Below are 14,068 nucleotides of genomic sequence, written 5' to 3'. Positions count from 1 at the left end.
GTCCATTGTACTTGTGCTGGCTCTTTTAAAAGAGCTATCCAATTAGTCTTTTTCCCTGTTCTTTCCCCCATAGCCTTGAAATTTTTACCCCTTCAGATACATATCCAGTTTTCTTTGGAAAGTTCTGTCTTGAATCTGCTTCAACCACACTCTTTAAAGCAATGCATTCCAGATCATCATAACTCTATGCTTAAAAAAGAGCTCTCCTCATTTCCCCTTGACCCAAAGTGCTTTACAGCCAATGAAGTAATTTTGAAGTGTAGTCACTGTTTGAGGCAACAGCAAGATTTCCCAAACAGCAGTGTTAAAGAGATGTTGTTTGGGGTGGAAATTATTGGCCAGGACACCAGGAAAGACCTCCCTTGCTCTTCCTCAAAATAGTGCACAGGGTTATTCAAGATTCACCTGAGGGCAGACAAGGCCTCACTTTAACGCCTCATTCAAAAGATGGTATCTCTGATAGTGCAGCACTCCCTCGGTACTTGGAGTGTTAGCCTAAATTTTGTGCTTTGATCTCTTGAGTGCGATTGGACACACAACCTTGAGAATTCGAGAGAGTGCTATCCACTGAGCTATGGCTTGCAGCTCTTGATATGGGACAGGGGTTTGGTCAACCCTTGGTTCAGCAGGCTTGTGTGAGATGTCTGAGGGTGAGAAATGGCCTTTGGGACCAAATTTGATGATGCAATTTGGTATCCCAATTGAGCCCGGAGCTGCGGATTTGTCATTTTTCCAGGTGCTTCTGAAATGAGTTCCATTTCTTGCATACAAAGAATTGTACAAACTCCAACTTGGGTTGGAATCGAGTTACTTGCACATTAATAATTTGGATTCGCTCAATATTTTTTTACACTGATCCAACATACATAGTGTTCCCAAACAAAGCCCCAGCAGAGTACTACAAATGGGAACCATACAACTCGTATAAAATCCCAGTGGTAGGTTGTCCATTGTCTGCAGAGAAACAAATTGCAATGTTGAAAGCAGAATGTTATTGTAATATGGTCTTATATTCCAACTGAAAAAGTGGGGCTGCCTCTGAACTGACCATACAGTCGTGGATTTTCAACATCTACAACTGTATGGCCAAAATAATTGTTCGTGGTAATGGAATAACTTGCAGCAATTATCTTCCACACCGAAACCTGTTTTGCACCATGGCGTTCCTTGCTTCCAGTATGCCTCAGGAAGCCTTCTTTGGAAATGTTGTTATAACGAGGTAGGGCCTACCTACCGGTGTGAAAATGAAAGAAAGAAGTTGAATTTACATAGCACCTTTCATGACCTCCAAGTGCCCCAAACCGCATCACAGCCAATGTACCTTTCGAGGTGTAGTCAGCATTGTTATGTAGGAAACAGCAGAAGTCAATTTGCATAGAACAAACTCCAACGAGCAATAATGTGATAATGACCCAGATGATCTGTGTTGATTAGGGAGGGCCAGGGCCCTGCCTGCCCGCCTATTTATCAGAATGACTGTAATGAGTGCGAGGATGCGCTGTTTCCTCCCCATCTCACCTGAAGGCGCTGACTCCAACCAGGGGTTTGTTGCCAGGAGTAGCAACCCAGGTTGCCTCTCTTCAAACACCACCTTAACCCAAAGGTGTGACAGCTAATGGAGCAGTATTTATATGAAGGCAGTGTCATCCACTGAATCCTGACACAATGCTGCTTGTCATAAAAGGAGATGGCTGTAGGCTAACCCATAACCTCTGCTGCTCCTTGTTGCTTTATCCTGTGCTGTAAAACTGCTATTTAAAGAGAAATTTGTGAGCTGAAGCTCCAGGACTCATGTCAATATTTGATGACATAAAAGGCCTTTTGAATCAAAATTGTGAATGACCGTGTAGCTGTTATTCCCATGCATATCCAACTAGGTCAAACTCGATGCGGGAGGGAGAGAAGATGGGAAATCTTAAATCTTGTGTTAAGGGAGCAGTTTTCCCTTTGTTATCACGCCTCTTAAGGTGTTTTACAATTATGTTTGTAATTGGCAGAATAATACTTGTCTTTAAAGTATCTGAATGTATTTGAGAATATGTGGCCCGTGTGAAGCCTGCTGCATGAGTTCTCAATTTAGTTGCCTACTTTTTGAAAGTGTTTCCTCCCTTTTCTACCCTGAACGTGCTAATTCATGTTGGACAGGCCTTTGCTTCCATAGCCTCCACTTACTTCATGCAGGCTTGGTAGTTGTTCATCTATGAACGTCATCTACTAACAGGCTATTTGACTGAGCGTCCCATCACAGAGCAGCCTGTTCTGATTCCCCGTTAGCATCCACACACATTTGCTCTCACCAGCATAGGGTCATTGGATAACCGTCAGCAATGACTGTTTGTTTGTTCATTCTTTACCCTCCCCCTCACTTTTTAAGGGTCACTAAACCAATTGCACAGAACTGCATCGAATCTACATCAGAGAAATAGGCCATTCAGCTCAGCTGGTCTAAGCCTGCGTTTATGGTCTGCTCCTCTTCTCACCCAATCAGCATATTCCTTTCTCCTTCATTTTAATCAAGCTTTAAGTGCTTCAGTTGCAATGTAGTACCCTGTTGAGATGAGCCAATCACGTTGGGAATCCATCCTGGGATCCTCTGATCTGAGACGCTCCAGTAGGTGTGTGTTAAATTGACTGATCTAAATTATTCTGAGGATTTCTGTAAAGCAGACTGAGTGTTTTGTGTAATTATAATACTGTGCTCACACCAACTGTGAAAATCAAGTCAAGGAGCTATCAACCCAGGCTTCGCTTGTGTCTGGAGAGAGAGCTTTGAGTTGTGTTGCACCCTAGTCTTATACTGGGAAGTACAGATCTGCCACTGATGGTGATGGCACCAATTTGAGAAGATTCATGAAGGGTATCACAGTAGAAGCGTGTTCATTTGTAGGGATAAGGAGAGGTCATGATCCAGTTATTCTGAGGCTGTCTAATGCTGCTTAAGAGGCCACCTCTGTCGCTTCCAGGAACCTCTGTTTTTGGGTTCCAGGTTTGACCAGTGAGTCTTGTACTGTATCCAACTTGGCCTGTTGGCATTCCTTCATTCCTGACTTAGTCCCCTTCCTGCCAAGGCAGAAAATCTTGAGGTCAGCCCCATTTTTCTACCCCGCCCCGTCCCACTGTCCCCTCCCCATTTGGGGAAAATCCAGCAACACGATCGAGTGTGTTGGTACAAGATTATGGGTCTTTCGCACTCCCTATCTCTAATCTCCTATAGCCCTACAATCCTCCCAAATCTCTGCCTTCCTCTAGGTCAGGCCTCTTGTGCATTCCAATTGTTCTCCATTGGCAGCTTGGCCCTAAACTCTGGAATCCCCTGGGTAAACCTCCCCACCCCTCTCTCGCTCTTTAATCTGCTCCGCAAACCTACCACTTCGACCAAGCTGATGTGCTAATATCTCCAAGTGTCTTTGCTAATGCTCCTGTGAAGCAGCTTGAGTCAGATTTTACAATGTTAAAGATGCTATATAAATGCAAGCTTTTATGCTGTCTAAAATAACAGTCTGGAGTATTAGGTAACAATATGTGAAGACTAAATATTCATTAATCAGCTCCCCTGATAGCTCATCTTGAGCTCTTGCTGCCTATTTTATCACTGAACTGCAAAGCCAGGGAAGTCCCAGGTTCAGGCTCAGGGAGTTCAAGCTTGTGGAAAGGTGGTACAATTGGTCTTATTGCTCTCCTTGGCTGGGGAGGGGGCATTGTACCAGGGTTTTTGCCAGCTGCTATCCAGTGACACCCCCTTCCCCCAGCATGTGCCCCCGCCCCCCCACCCAATTCCTCCCCCCCACCCCCCCACCACCCAATTCCTCCCTCCCCCCCCAACCCAATTCCTCCCCCAAACCTTCCTCCCAGCTGAACATTGTGCATGGGAGGAGATCAGGATCGTGTGTAATTGCTCTGGTGGTGAACTGGCCTATCAACACTGGCTACCCAGTCTTATAAGCATGGAGTTACCCACTGGTCAAGGCATCTGATGGGCATCCAGAACTGACGTACCCTACCCAGCATGAAATTTGAATTTATAATTGAGCTAGCAGCCATTCAAACTAAAATTCAATATTACAAATTTATACCATCAGAGTTCTGAATTTGCTTAGAGGGCAGTGGCCATTTGTGAAAGTGAAAAAGATAGACTTGCATTTATATAACGCCTTCCACCACCACAGGATGCTCCAAAGTTCTTCACAGACAATGATGGGCTTAGCTACTGTTGTAATGTAGGAAATGCAGCAGCCAGTTTGCACACAGCAAGCTCCCACAAACATTGATGTGTTCATGACCAGATAACCTCATTTGTGCGATCTTGATTGAGGATAAATATTGACCAGGAACCCAGGCATAACTCCCCTGCTCCTCATCGAAACAATGCCATGGGATCTTTTACTTCCAACTGAGACTAGATGGGCTCAGTTTAACATCGCATCCAAAAGACTGCACCTTCAACAGTGTAAATGGCTCAGTTCATAGCACCCTCGCCTTTGAATCAGAGGGTTGTGGGTTCATGTCCCACTCCCGGAAACCAAGAACTGTGATTGTACTCGAAAGAGTTGCAATCTGTGACTGTTGATAACTCAAAAGAGTTTCAACAGTGTAAAATCCCCTTGGTACTGCACTGGGAGTGTCAGCCTGGATTGTTGTGTTAAGGTTCTGGAGTGGGAGTTGAAACCACAGGCTTTTGACTTTGGTGGGGGGGGTGAGGTGAGAGTGCTATCAACTGAGTCACAGCAGTAAGATCAAAAAGGTAATTGTGTTTTTGAAACCTTCTCGCACGTGGACAACTGTAAACAATTTCACTTGTAAAACATTTTTAGATGGCCTGGGTTACAAACATGGTTCTGATTTATAGACTCAATTGTTAAAACATGGAAAACAGGCAGATATTTAGAAAAGACTTGAATGTTCTACTTTGACCATTTCCCTTAACAAAGAAGGTTACAATGAACTGTATTCTCTTGTTACTGGCTTTGAGTAGCTGATCGCAATACAATGCGGTTGGTTCTCTGTGGCTTCATTGCTCTTGTGGTCATTTCTGCAAGCTTTTAAATTTAAGGGTGTGTTGCAATGTCTTTCTCAAGAGACAGTTTGTGTGGTTCATAGTTTTTATGATTTGACAGATGTATGAAGAGCAGAGTGTGGGAGTGGTGATGTGTGGTTCTGTAAACAGGCACGTTTTGGCTGGGTCTTAATTATTCGTTTTTTTTTTGGGTGGATCCATGGCTGATCAATCAACATTCATGAGGAGAACAGGCATCAGGGCTGCCAAATCTGGACTTGGCCATGGCAATGTCATCACGTGATCTCTAACCGTCCCAATCGGTCGATCAGCCATTCTTCTTCCATCTCTCCGATATTGTCAACCGTAGCTTAGTTGGTAGCATTCCCGCCTCCTGAGTCACAAGGCTCCAGAAAGCTCCACTTGAGGGCTTGAGCACAAAATTCAAGGCTGGCATTCCAGCACAGCGGTGAGAAAATGCTATACTGCTTGAGGTGCCATCTTTCAGATGAGGCATTTACCTGAGGCCCCACCCGCTTGGTTAAGGTTAGGGACCTTCCTCCCTGGGTCGTTGGCTTGTCAGCTGCCTGATTGGCACGTAATACTGGAAGGCCTTCCTGGCACGATACAACGCTGGGGTTTTGCTGGCTCTTGAGCTGGTAGCCGAGATACCATGTCACTGGCACAAGATTCCGCCCACTGTGCATTTTAAAATGTTTTTCATGGGCTGTGAGCATTGCGGGCAAAGTCAGCATTTATTGCCCATCCATAATTGCCCTTGAGAAGGTGGTGGTGAGCCACTGCCTTGAATCGCTGCAGTCCATGTGGTGTAGGTGCTGTTAGGGAGGGAGTTCCTGGATTTAGCCAGTCCTCCAAGCAGTAATGCAATACCAGTTAAACTTAAGTTAAAAGGAGCTATTAGGGAGAGTTGGCTTTCTGCGGAGGTTAATTATGAAGAGTTCCAGCAATAATCCCCAACTGGAGCCATTAAATCTGAACAGTTGGTCATTTATCTCATTGCTTGCAGGACATTTTGTGCATAAAGCTGGCTGGTGAGTTTGTCTAAGTTACAACAGTGGCTGCATTTAACAGCACTTTGTTTGTTTGCTCAGCCTGCTGGGATACACTGACTGCATGTGACCGGTTCTGCATAAATGCAAGCTCCTTCAATTTTCCCTTTTGCTCGCCCTCTCTTTCTTAATGCTCCCGGGGCACCGAAAGACTAAACTGGTTAAATCTTTCACCTCCCTCTGATGGTGCCTGTGCTGCTAGTGCAAAGCTGCAGCACCGTGTGAGTGAACCCGAGATGTGGTCTCACATCACTTTACCTCCATTTTGATCTGGGTACTCACTTGTCGGAATTCCTTTTTTCATATCGCCTGCTGTCTGACGAGGATGATGTTGATGAGGCTGCAGCTCTCCTCCTGAAGAGTTGTGGGAGCAGAGATGTTACCCTTCCATATATAGTCAAACTGCTGCAAAACATCAGCCTCTCAAGTTTGGATTTTAGTTCTTTTTTTTCAATCAAGCTTTATGCATAATGAAAGCAATTAACCCCATAGGACCGAAATGTGAAGCATTTGTGTTTTTTTACAGGTTTGCTTTTGTTGCTAGGAACCATTTCAGGTGATGAATTGGGTGCGCTGCTCAACTTTGAAGCATGTTAGTTGACTTGTCTTTTATATTTACTCTGTGGTGGATTGAAAATGCCCAGCAACTATATTCGGTGATGTAAGCATAAGCACAAAACAGCCATAACTGCTGCAGGTGCCTAAAAAGAGATTAATGAAATGGGGGAAGCAATGTCTGACGAAGTTGCTTATTGATGCTCTTTATTTTCTCTCTTCCCCCCCCCCCCCCCCCCCCACCGCCATCTCCCCCCTGCCCCAACCACCTTGTTCTGTAGGAAGCTGCACAGCGGAATGAGGACCTATGGGTGCGAACTGTGCGGTAAACGATTCCTGGACAGCTTACGGCTACGGATGCATCTGCTTTCGCATTCAGGTAACCATGGATCTCGTAATTGCTCTCTCGTTTTGAGACATAAAAGAGGAATTTCTGCAATTTGTAAAAGAAAAAAAGCAAACTGTGGTATGCTCTGCACATTGTGGTGTCTATTTCAGCTCCCCCTCCCTTCCCTGTGGCTTGTTCTGGCTGACGACACTTGTTGTTGTGGAGCTGGCAGGACGCCAGCCTGGGCTTGGAGCCAACCCTGTGGGTACAGTATGTACAGTGAGCCTTGTGCCAAATTTGTCATAGTCTGGGGGAAGGAGCAAGCAGGTTTCCTGTGCTGTAAACAAAACAGTTTTGATTTTTTTCCACATATGAAGTTGGCAACCTGCTCGTGCGGTTAATATTTTTTTTTGTTAAACTTTTAACAAATAAACCCAGTTACAAACTATTTTCCTGCATTTTACTTTGTGCCAAATATGGCTCACGTTTCTAATGAGAAAAGTAAGAATTTGCAGTTCTACAGCATCTTTCACAGCCTCAAGGTCCAGAGGCAAAAAGCGTGGTCACTGTAGTCACATAGGAAATATGGTGGTCAATTTTGTGCACAGCAAGCTCCCATAATCGGCAAAGCGATAATAACATGATCATCAATTATTGGCTGAGGGACAGCTGTCACATACGTGAAGGAGAAATGAAGAAAAGGGTATGTGATGAAATAAGTTGGGAAGAGGCTTGTGTGGAGAATAAACACTGATAAACAGATCGTTTGGACAGAATAACCTGTTTTGGTAGAGCGAATGCTATGCAACCTGATCTGCTTTGGCAGTGACCAGTGAGAGTCTTTGGGAGATCAGTGTCGAGTGAATGTATACTGCCGGGATGATGTCTATCAGTTAGATGAAATGTTAAACAGAGGTCCTGCCTGCTGTCTTGCCAAGTATCAGTGTTCCATGCTGTAACTTTTCTAAACTCCAATCCTTGTGTCAGCGTTTATTGACAAAAACCCTGTGGTAAAGGCAGGCATTAAGGATCCCATGGCTTTGGTGAGTTGGGAGTTGACATGTATCATTTTAAACTGCTGTATTTCTCATCAGGTGAACATATAGAACATTAGTTATGATTTGGCTTCACTTATTTCCAACTTTGTGCAACGATATAAAATAATGAACACGCTATGTTGCCTCATTACAATGGATCGCCTTGCTTGACTTAGAGCTAATTTCGCTAGATTCTCTCTCCTGTATTCCATCTTTCACACACATTTTTGGGTGTCTGGCTACCTTTAGCTTTTATACACTTCTATCTGTTCACAAGCTTGGCATCAGTGTTGGCCTTTGAGTCAAACACTGGTGCCTCCTGGAGCAGAACTCAATGAATTATCGCAGTTGCAATGAGATTGAACAATCACCAGGACATCAAACTGTCTTTGCTTGTTCCCCGCACAATATTTCAGATGCCTGATCAGAAATATAACACACACACATGCCAGGCTTGCTGTTTTGTGAATTTAACACTTTTGAGAGCAACGTTTAGCTCCACAACATTTTAAAATATACATTCACCAAGATTATTCGTGGCAACATTATTTGAAATCCTGAAAACATAATGGTTTTGTTTTGCAAACAATTGGCTAGTCTTTGTCAGCACTTGAAGTTGCTACGTAGGTTTTGGTGTATCTTTTACTTGAAGGAGAATTTCTCCAATGGCCTACCTTTTGGGCAACAGCCAGTAGCTTTTTAACGATAAAAGTAAAATATTGTGGATGCTGGCGATCTGAAATAAAAACAGAAAATGTTTGAAAAACTCAGCAGGTCTGACAGCATCTGTGGAGAGAGAAAGAGTTAACAGTTTGAGTCCCTGTATGACCCTTCAGAGCTCATTAGCTTTTTGCCTGGCACCTTTCTTTATCACATTCTGATCATTGTTTTTCTGAACTTTGTCCCCTTTTCCTTCTAACTTCAGATACCCTTTCCCACAGACTCCTCCTCCATCCTCCAATTGCTATCTTAAAATGAGGACTCATTGCACGATCTTCTGCTCCCACGTTTTCCTGAACCTCAAATAACCAAGGAGTTTCCTACACCTTTGTTCCCCCTCCCTCATACATATAACTTTAGGCGTCCCTAGCCATTTAAATTTTTCTGGCAGCACTTAAAGCATCCTAATAACTTAAATTATCCGAAATTCGGGTAAGTTCAGGTTAACGTACTAATAGCATGAGAAGCAATGTTTTAGCCACTGCAACAGCAGCGCGGAATTTTCACGGTTCCGGCACAGTTTGACGTCAGGGAGTTTGCAGAACTGTAGTCGAAGAAAGTAAAGATGCCCAAGGGACCCAAAGAGCCCAGGCTGCAAGAGAAGAAAGAGGAGGAAAAGAAGTTGCCCCCCCAACTAACCCCCACCCCGGAGGAGGAGCTGACGCCTGCAATGAGGTCCTCTCCTCCGAGCACAAAGCCAAGAATCTTTTCTCTTGCCTGCCCAAGAGGTTTGAAGGTGGTTTTGCCTGAATCCTGAGTTTGTCCAGTGCCGTTCAAATACTTCAGATTGTCCCATCTGTTAATTAGGTACCTGTATAATCCTGAATCAGTGTAACAAGTTGTTTGAATTCAGGTTTTTAAAACACACGCACGTTTTTGTTACATAATTCCTCTTTATTTTTTCGTCAATGATGACTAGTATAAAGCAAACAAAATAACGTATTGAAATCTCGAGCATCAATTACTTAGCATTGTTGTTTAATGACATATTTACCCAAATAAATCAAGTTGACGCGAGTGGTAATGACCTGGAGCTTCTTGTCTGCAAGGTTAATGGAAGTTGAGCTAATCAATTATTTCAGAAGGAAATTGGGATGGGCATTTGAGGGAAATAAACTTTCAGGTCTACGGAGAGAGGGGGAGGGGGATAGGAGTGACTGGATTGCTTTACAGAGGACGAGCATGGATTTGATGAGCAGAATGGCCGCCTCCTGTGCTGTTATGACTCTGATACACTTCGGAAGCATCAGCTCAGCACCGTTAGATCATGTTGTCTTTCCTATGCTTTTTTTTCAAATCATTGTGGTTCCTGAATTTTGCCTCTTCACTTGAGTTTCACACTTAATCTCAATTAAAAGAAAACACTTGGGAGTTTGAGTTCACAACAGCCGGCTTCTCACCTGACTCTAAGCTGATCTTTAAGTGAGTATTTGTTTTCTCGAGATGGGACACAATGGTATGTGCTGGGCTCCATGTTCAGAGGGTAAGTGGGTGACTAGTCCTTTACCCTGGTACAAACGAGCCTTCAACAGGATCACGAATTCTAGTTATTCCCTGTGTAGTTGTCTGCACTGAGGATGAAAGCAGAGCTGAGAAAGGTGAAGAGCGCTGATTCAGTTTGCTCTGATGAGGGTAAAGGTCTTGATGGGAGAAGTGATAAAGTGCTGGGAGAAAAATAGGTGGAATAGAGGGGTGGGAAAAAAACAAATGTTTAAAAAGTAGAGGGGCTGATGACCCCTCAATTTCCCCTAAAGACAGCAATGTGACATTGCTTCCAAATCAGACTCCTTTTAAGTTTGGTTTTTTCCCCCTATTCTTGACACTTTAGGATTTCAAACAGTTCTTTTGCAGGTATGGAACTGAGCATTTGCAGATCTCTTAATGCTAGTGTTGATATCAGCATTGGACATCAGAATCCAAGCTTTGAAAGTTGGCTTGGAACTGAAACTTCTGCAGGTTTAACTCTGGAGTGATAACAGGATTGGGGCTTGGGAAGAGGGTGTGGAGCTGGAGTCCTTTAAACTTGAACCTGTAACTACTGGCACTGAGTCCTTTTTGTACAGTGCGTTTTATTTCTGCAATGAGAAACCTAGGTGAAAGCCACAGTGCAGGAGATGACTAAGATTGGAAAGAGTGGGACAGAAGACTTAGGGCGACATCAAGCATCGATTTTTATCAAATGCGTAAGCTGTCTATGAGGAAGAGGTGGCGAGCTCAACAGGTTTGAAGTTTGATCAAGAATATTTGGAGTAGGAACTAGCATGGAGAGTTGTGGTGGCTTTAATGTAACTTACGGTGCACTGTCCTTCAAACATTGATCAATATTGAAAATAAAATCTTTATCAACTTGCCAATCCTTTTGTTTGAAGAAAGATTAGCGTTTGTATAGTGCCTTCTGTCTCGTGGAAATGTGCATTGAGGTTTACACTGAACTGTGGTACTGTTATGTATGTAACTGGAGCAGCTATTTAAGCACAAGGGAAGACCCCAAAAACTGCAGCCACCCAGTTTACTTGTGTTAGGAGCGGAATGTTGGCCAGAGTGCTGGGAGAATTCCCTCCTCTTCAAATAGTCCTTTATGATCAGGATGACATGGACTCGATTTAGCACCCCATCAGAAGGCACTGGAATGTCAGCTAAAATTTATCTCCAGTTTGATTGTTTTAACGCTTTAAATACTCAAATTTTGTTGCAGTCTTGGTGCGTTAGCTGGTTTACTCACCATTTCAAACGGCTCTAATGTCGAACAAGATTAGAACCTTTTAAGAGAAAATCATGAGTTTAATTTTCTTTCAAAGATTTGCGGGTGAATGTGATTGACCATGGGATGCACTATTAATATTTTGGTTCTTTATCTTATATGGATTAGATTTAACCTGCTTTCTGTTGGCCTCATGTATTGCCTTCTTGTAACATAAATTCCTAGTGGCTCGTGACATCAGAAAGGTCACATCGTCCATCACTGACTCTGCATACCCTTTTAATCTTCATGCCCTGTGGGCAGATGAATTATGCTTCCTTTAGCTGAAGCAGAAGGTTCTTAATGAATCATACTGTAGGTGTTGAATATTCAAGTGTCGCCTTTAGATAATGTTCATTCTGCCACGTTTGCTGAATGATTTGAGGTTTGCATTAATCTTGTATTTAACCATATTGCAATTTTTAGTATAATGCATTATAATCTACAGAGCTGGCTCTTCAGCTAAGTGGATAACTTTCTGGTCATTTATCAGCCAGTAATTTACAATGAGGTTTCCCATGTTAATTTCATATGTTGTTAATAACAGCGGACGATGATTTAAATTAAGATGATTAAAGGAGCTGGTAAGGTAGATGGTGAGAAACTATTTGGTGATGGCAGGAGCAGGGTAGAATCCAGGACAAGGGGACATAACCTTAAAATTAGAGCTGGACCATTCAGAAAGCACTCCTTCACAAAGGATAGTGGAAATCTGAAACCCTTCCTCCCCACGCTAAAGGAAAATGCAATTGGGGATGGGGGTCAATTGAACATTTTCAAGGCTGAGTTTGATATATTTTTGTTATGTCAGGGTAATCAAGTGTTAACGGAACCAGGGTAACCATGATCTAATTGAATGGCGGAACAGCCTCCTATTGCTTCGTAAGATTTTCAGAAAGGTGAAATGGTTGCCCCACATGGTTTGGTCAGTAGAATTTGGGAAAGCTATTATACAATGTACTGTGCAAGCATGGCTGTGTCATTCAAGCAATCGTATATCTGTTTGCTCACTGTCTTATGCTAGTTCAGTTGTGGAGCTGTCTACCTCAAAAACAACTTGCGTTTATGTAGCACCTTTAATAGTAAGGCATCCCAAGGTGCTTCACAGCAATGTAATCAGACAAAATTTGACACTGAGCCATGGAAAATGAAATTAGGATAGTGGGGCGATCAAAAGCTTGGCCAAAAAGCTAAGTTTTCAGGAGAATCTTAGAGGAGTGAGTGCCAGAGAGGTTTTAGCAGGGAATCCCAGAGCTTTGGACCAGCTGAAGGCACATCAGCAAACAGTGAAGCAAAGGAAACTGGGGATGTGCAAGGGCCAGAACTGGAGGAGGATGGTAGAGCTAAAGGAGCTAAGAGATGAGGAGGAATGAGGAATTTGAAAAGAAGGATCAGACTACATGATGGTGCAGTCAGAACATTAAGGCCAGAATTGACCACTGCCGTCCTGTTGTGCAGTGGACCATTGGCAATGCAATACCATGTGAGCTGTGACCTGCTACGCTGGAGGCTTTTGAAGATTCTTTCAGCGTTAACAGGTCAGACTGGCACTGTTAATTCATTGGCATCTCGCTTGTGCACCTGCAGATCTTGTGGACTTATTGGACAATTTGTGACATTCTCGCTCCAAGTGGACAGCATAACACTATTCTTAACATCTGTAGAGAAAAGCATGTTGCCTGTCGCCAACTCAGCCTTGTGACTAATTTCACTGCTGTTGCATTAGCCATGCCTTTGGAGTGTTACATTTTAAATGAAGCCAGCAGCAGATTTTTTTTTTGGTGTGTGTGGTTTATTTCCCTCGAGGAGCTATCTATAATTGTCATTCCCTTCACAAGAGTACAAAGTGTACTCTCTTCTTTGCACTGACTTAAACTATATTGTGGAAACAAATCAACAGAACTCCTTCGATACGTGAAACAGCCACGTCATTGACGATCTATAGAAAACAAATCGCTCCGAGGTCAACGTACTTTTAGTTGTGTGTCAATAAATATGTTACATAATGCTTTCTTAACATGTCAATTCTAATTGCTCCTATAACCGGAGATGGACCTGTGTGTGCCAGCATTTCAGCCCCTGTTGCACAGCTCAAAGCACACGCTCCAGACGCTGATGTGACGATCGGGTGAGAAAGTGGAGTTGGGACAGATCATCAGCCATGATTTTATCAAAGGGCGGAGCAGACTTGAGGGCTATATGTCTTACAGCTGCCTTTATTTACTTTCCGATGCAGCCCACGTTTCGAAGGGTAAAATTTGTACTCGTACCGCTGGGCGAGTAGACATTAAATGAAAATGGAGTGAGTTATATAGGAATAGAACTCGTTCAACTTCAAGCACCCAGAACACACATCAAATAGTGCCAGGTCAAGGGTTGCACAGTCGCACCCAGAACATGCGAGAGATGATGGAGAGGAAAAGATCTTTTGTTCGACCCAGTTCATTCTGATACCTTGTGTATATAGGAACAGGAGGAGGCCATTTTGCCCCTCGAGCATGTTTCATCACTGCAGATCATGGCTGATCTGCATCCTAACTCCATACACCCGTCTTTTTCCCCATATCCCTAAAGCTCTTTGGTTAACAGAAATCTATCAATCTCCGATTTTAAATAGAACAATTA

General features: G+C 43.4%; 1 protein-coding gene across 4 annotated transcripts in view; it reads left to right on the top strand.

The window, feature by feature from the left end:
* The window catches only part of zbtb16a (zinc finger and BTB domain containing 16a), a 249,716-nt gene that overhangs the window by 102,318 nt on the left and 133,330 nt on the right, over positions 1 to 14,068 (top strand). For all 4 annotated transcript variants that reach the window (XM_078533015.1, XM_078533017.1, XM_078533014.1 and 1 more), the window contains exon 3: positions 6,900 to 6,997. In XM_078533015.1, the coding sequence (XP_078389141.1) occupies positions 6,900 to 6,997 (98 nt within the window). The remainder of the gene's footprint in view (positions 1 to 6,899; positions 6,998 to 14,068) is intronic.

The sequence above is a fragment of the Cetorhinus maximus genome, chromosome 2 (genome assembly GCF_964194155.1).
Source record: "Cetorhinus maximus chromosome 2, sCetMax3.hap1.1, whole genome shotgun sequence".
Classification (NCBI taxonomy): Eukaryota; Metazoa; Chordata; class Chondrichthyes; order Lamniformes; family Cetorhinidae; genus Cetorhinus; species Cetorhinus maximus.
Note: the sequence above shows the minus strand (reverse complement) of the source record. Positions and strands in the feature narration are given on the sequence as shown.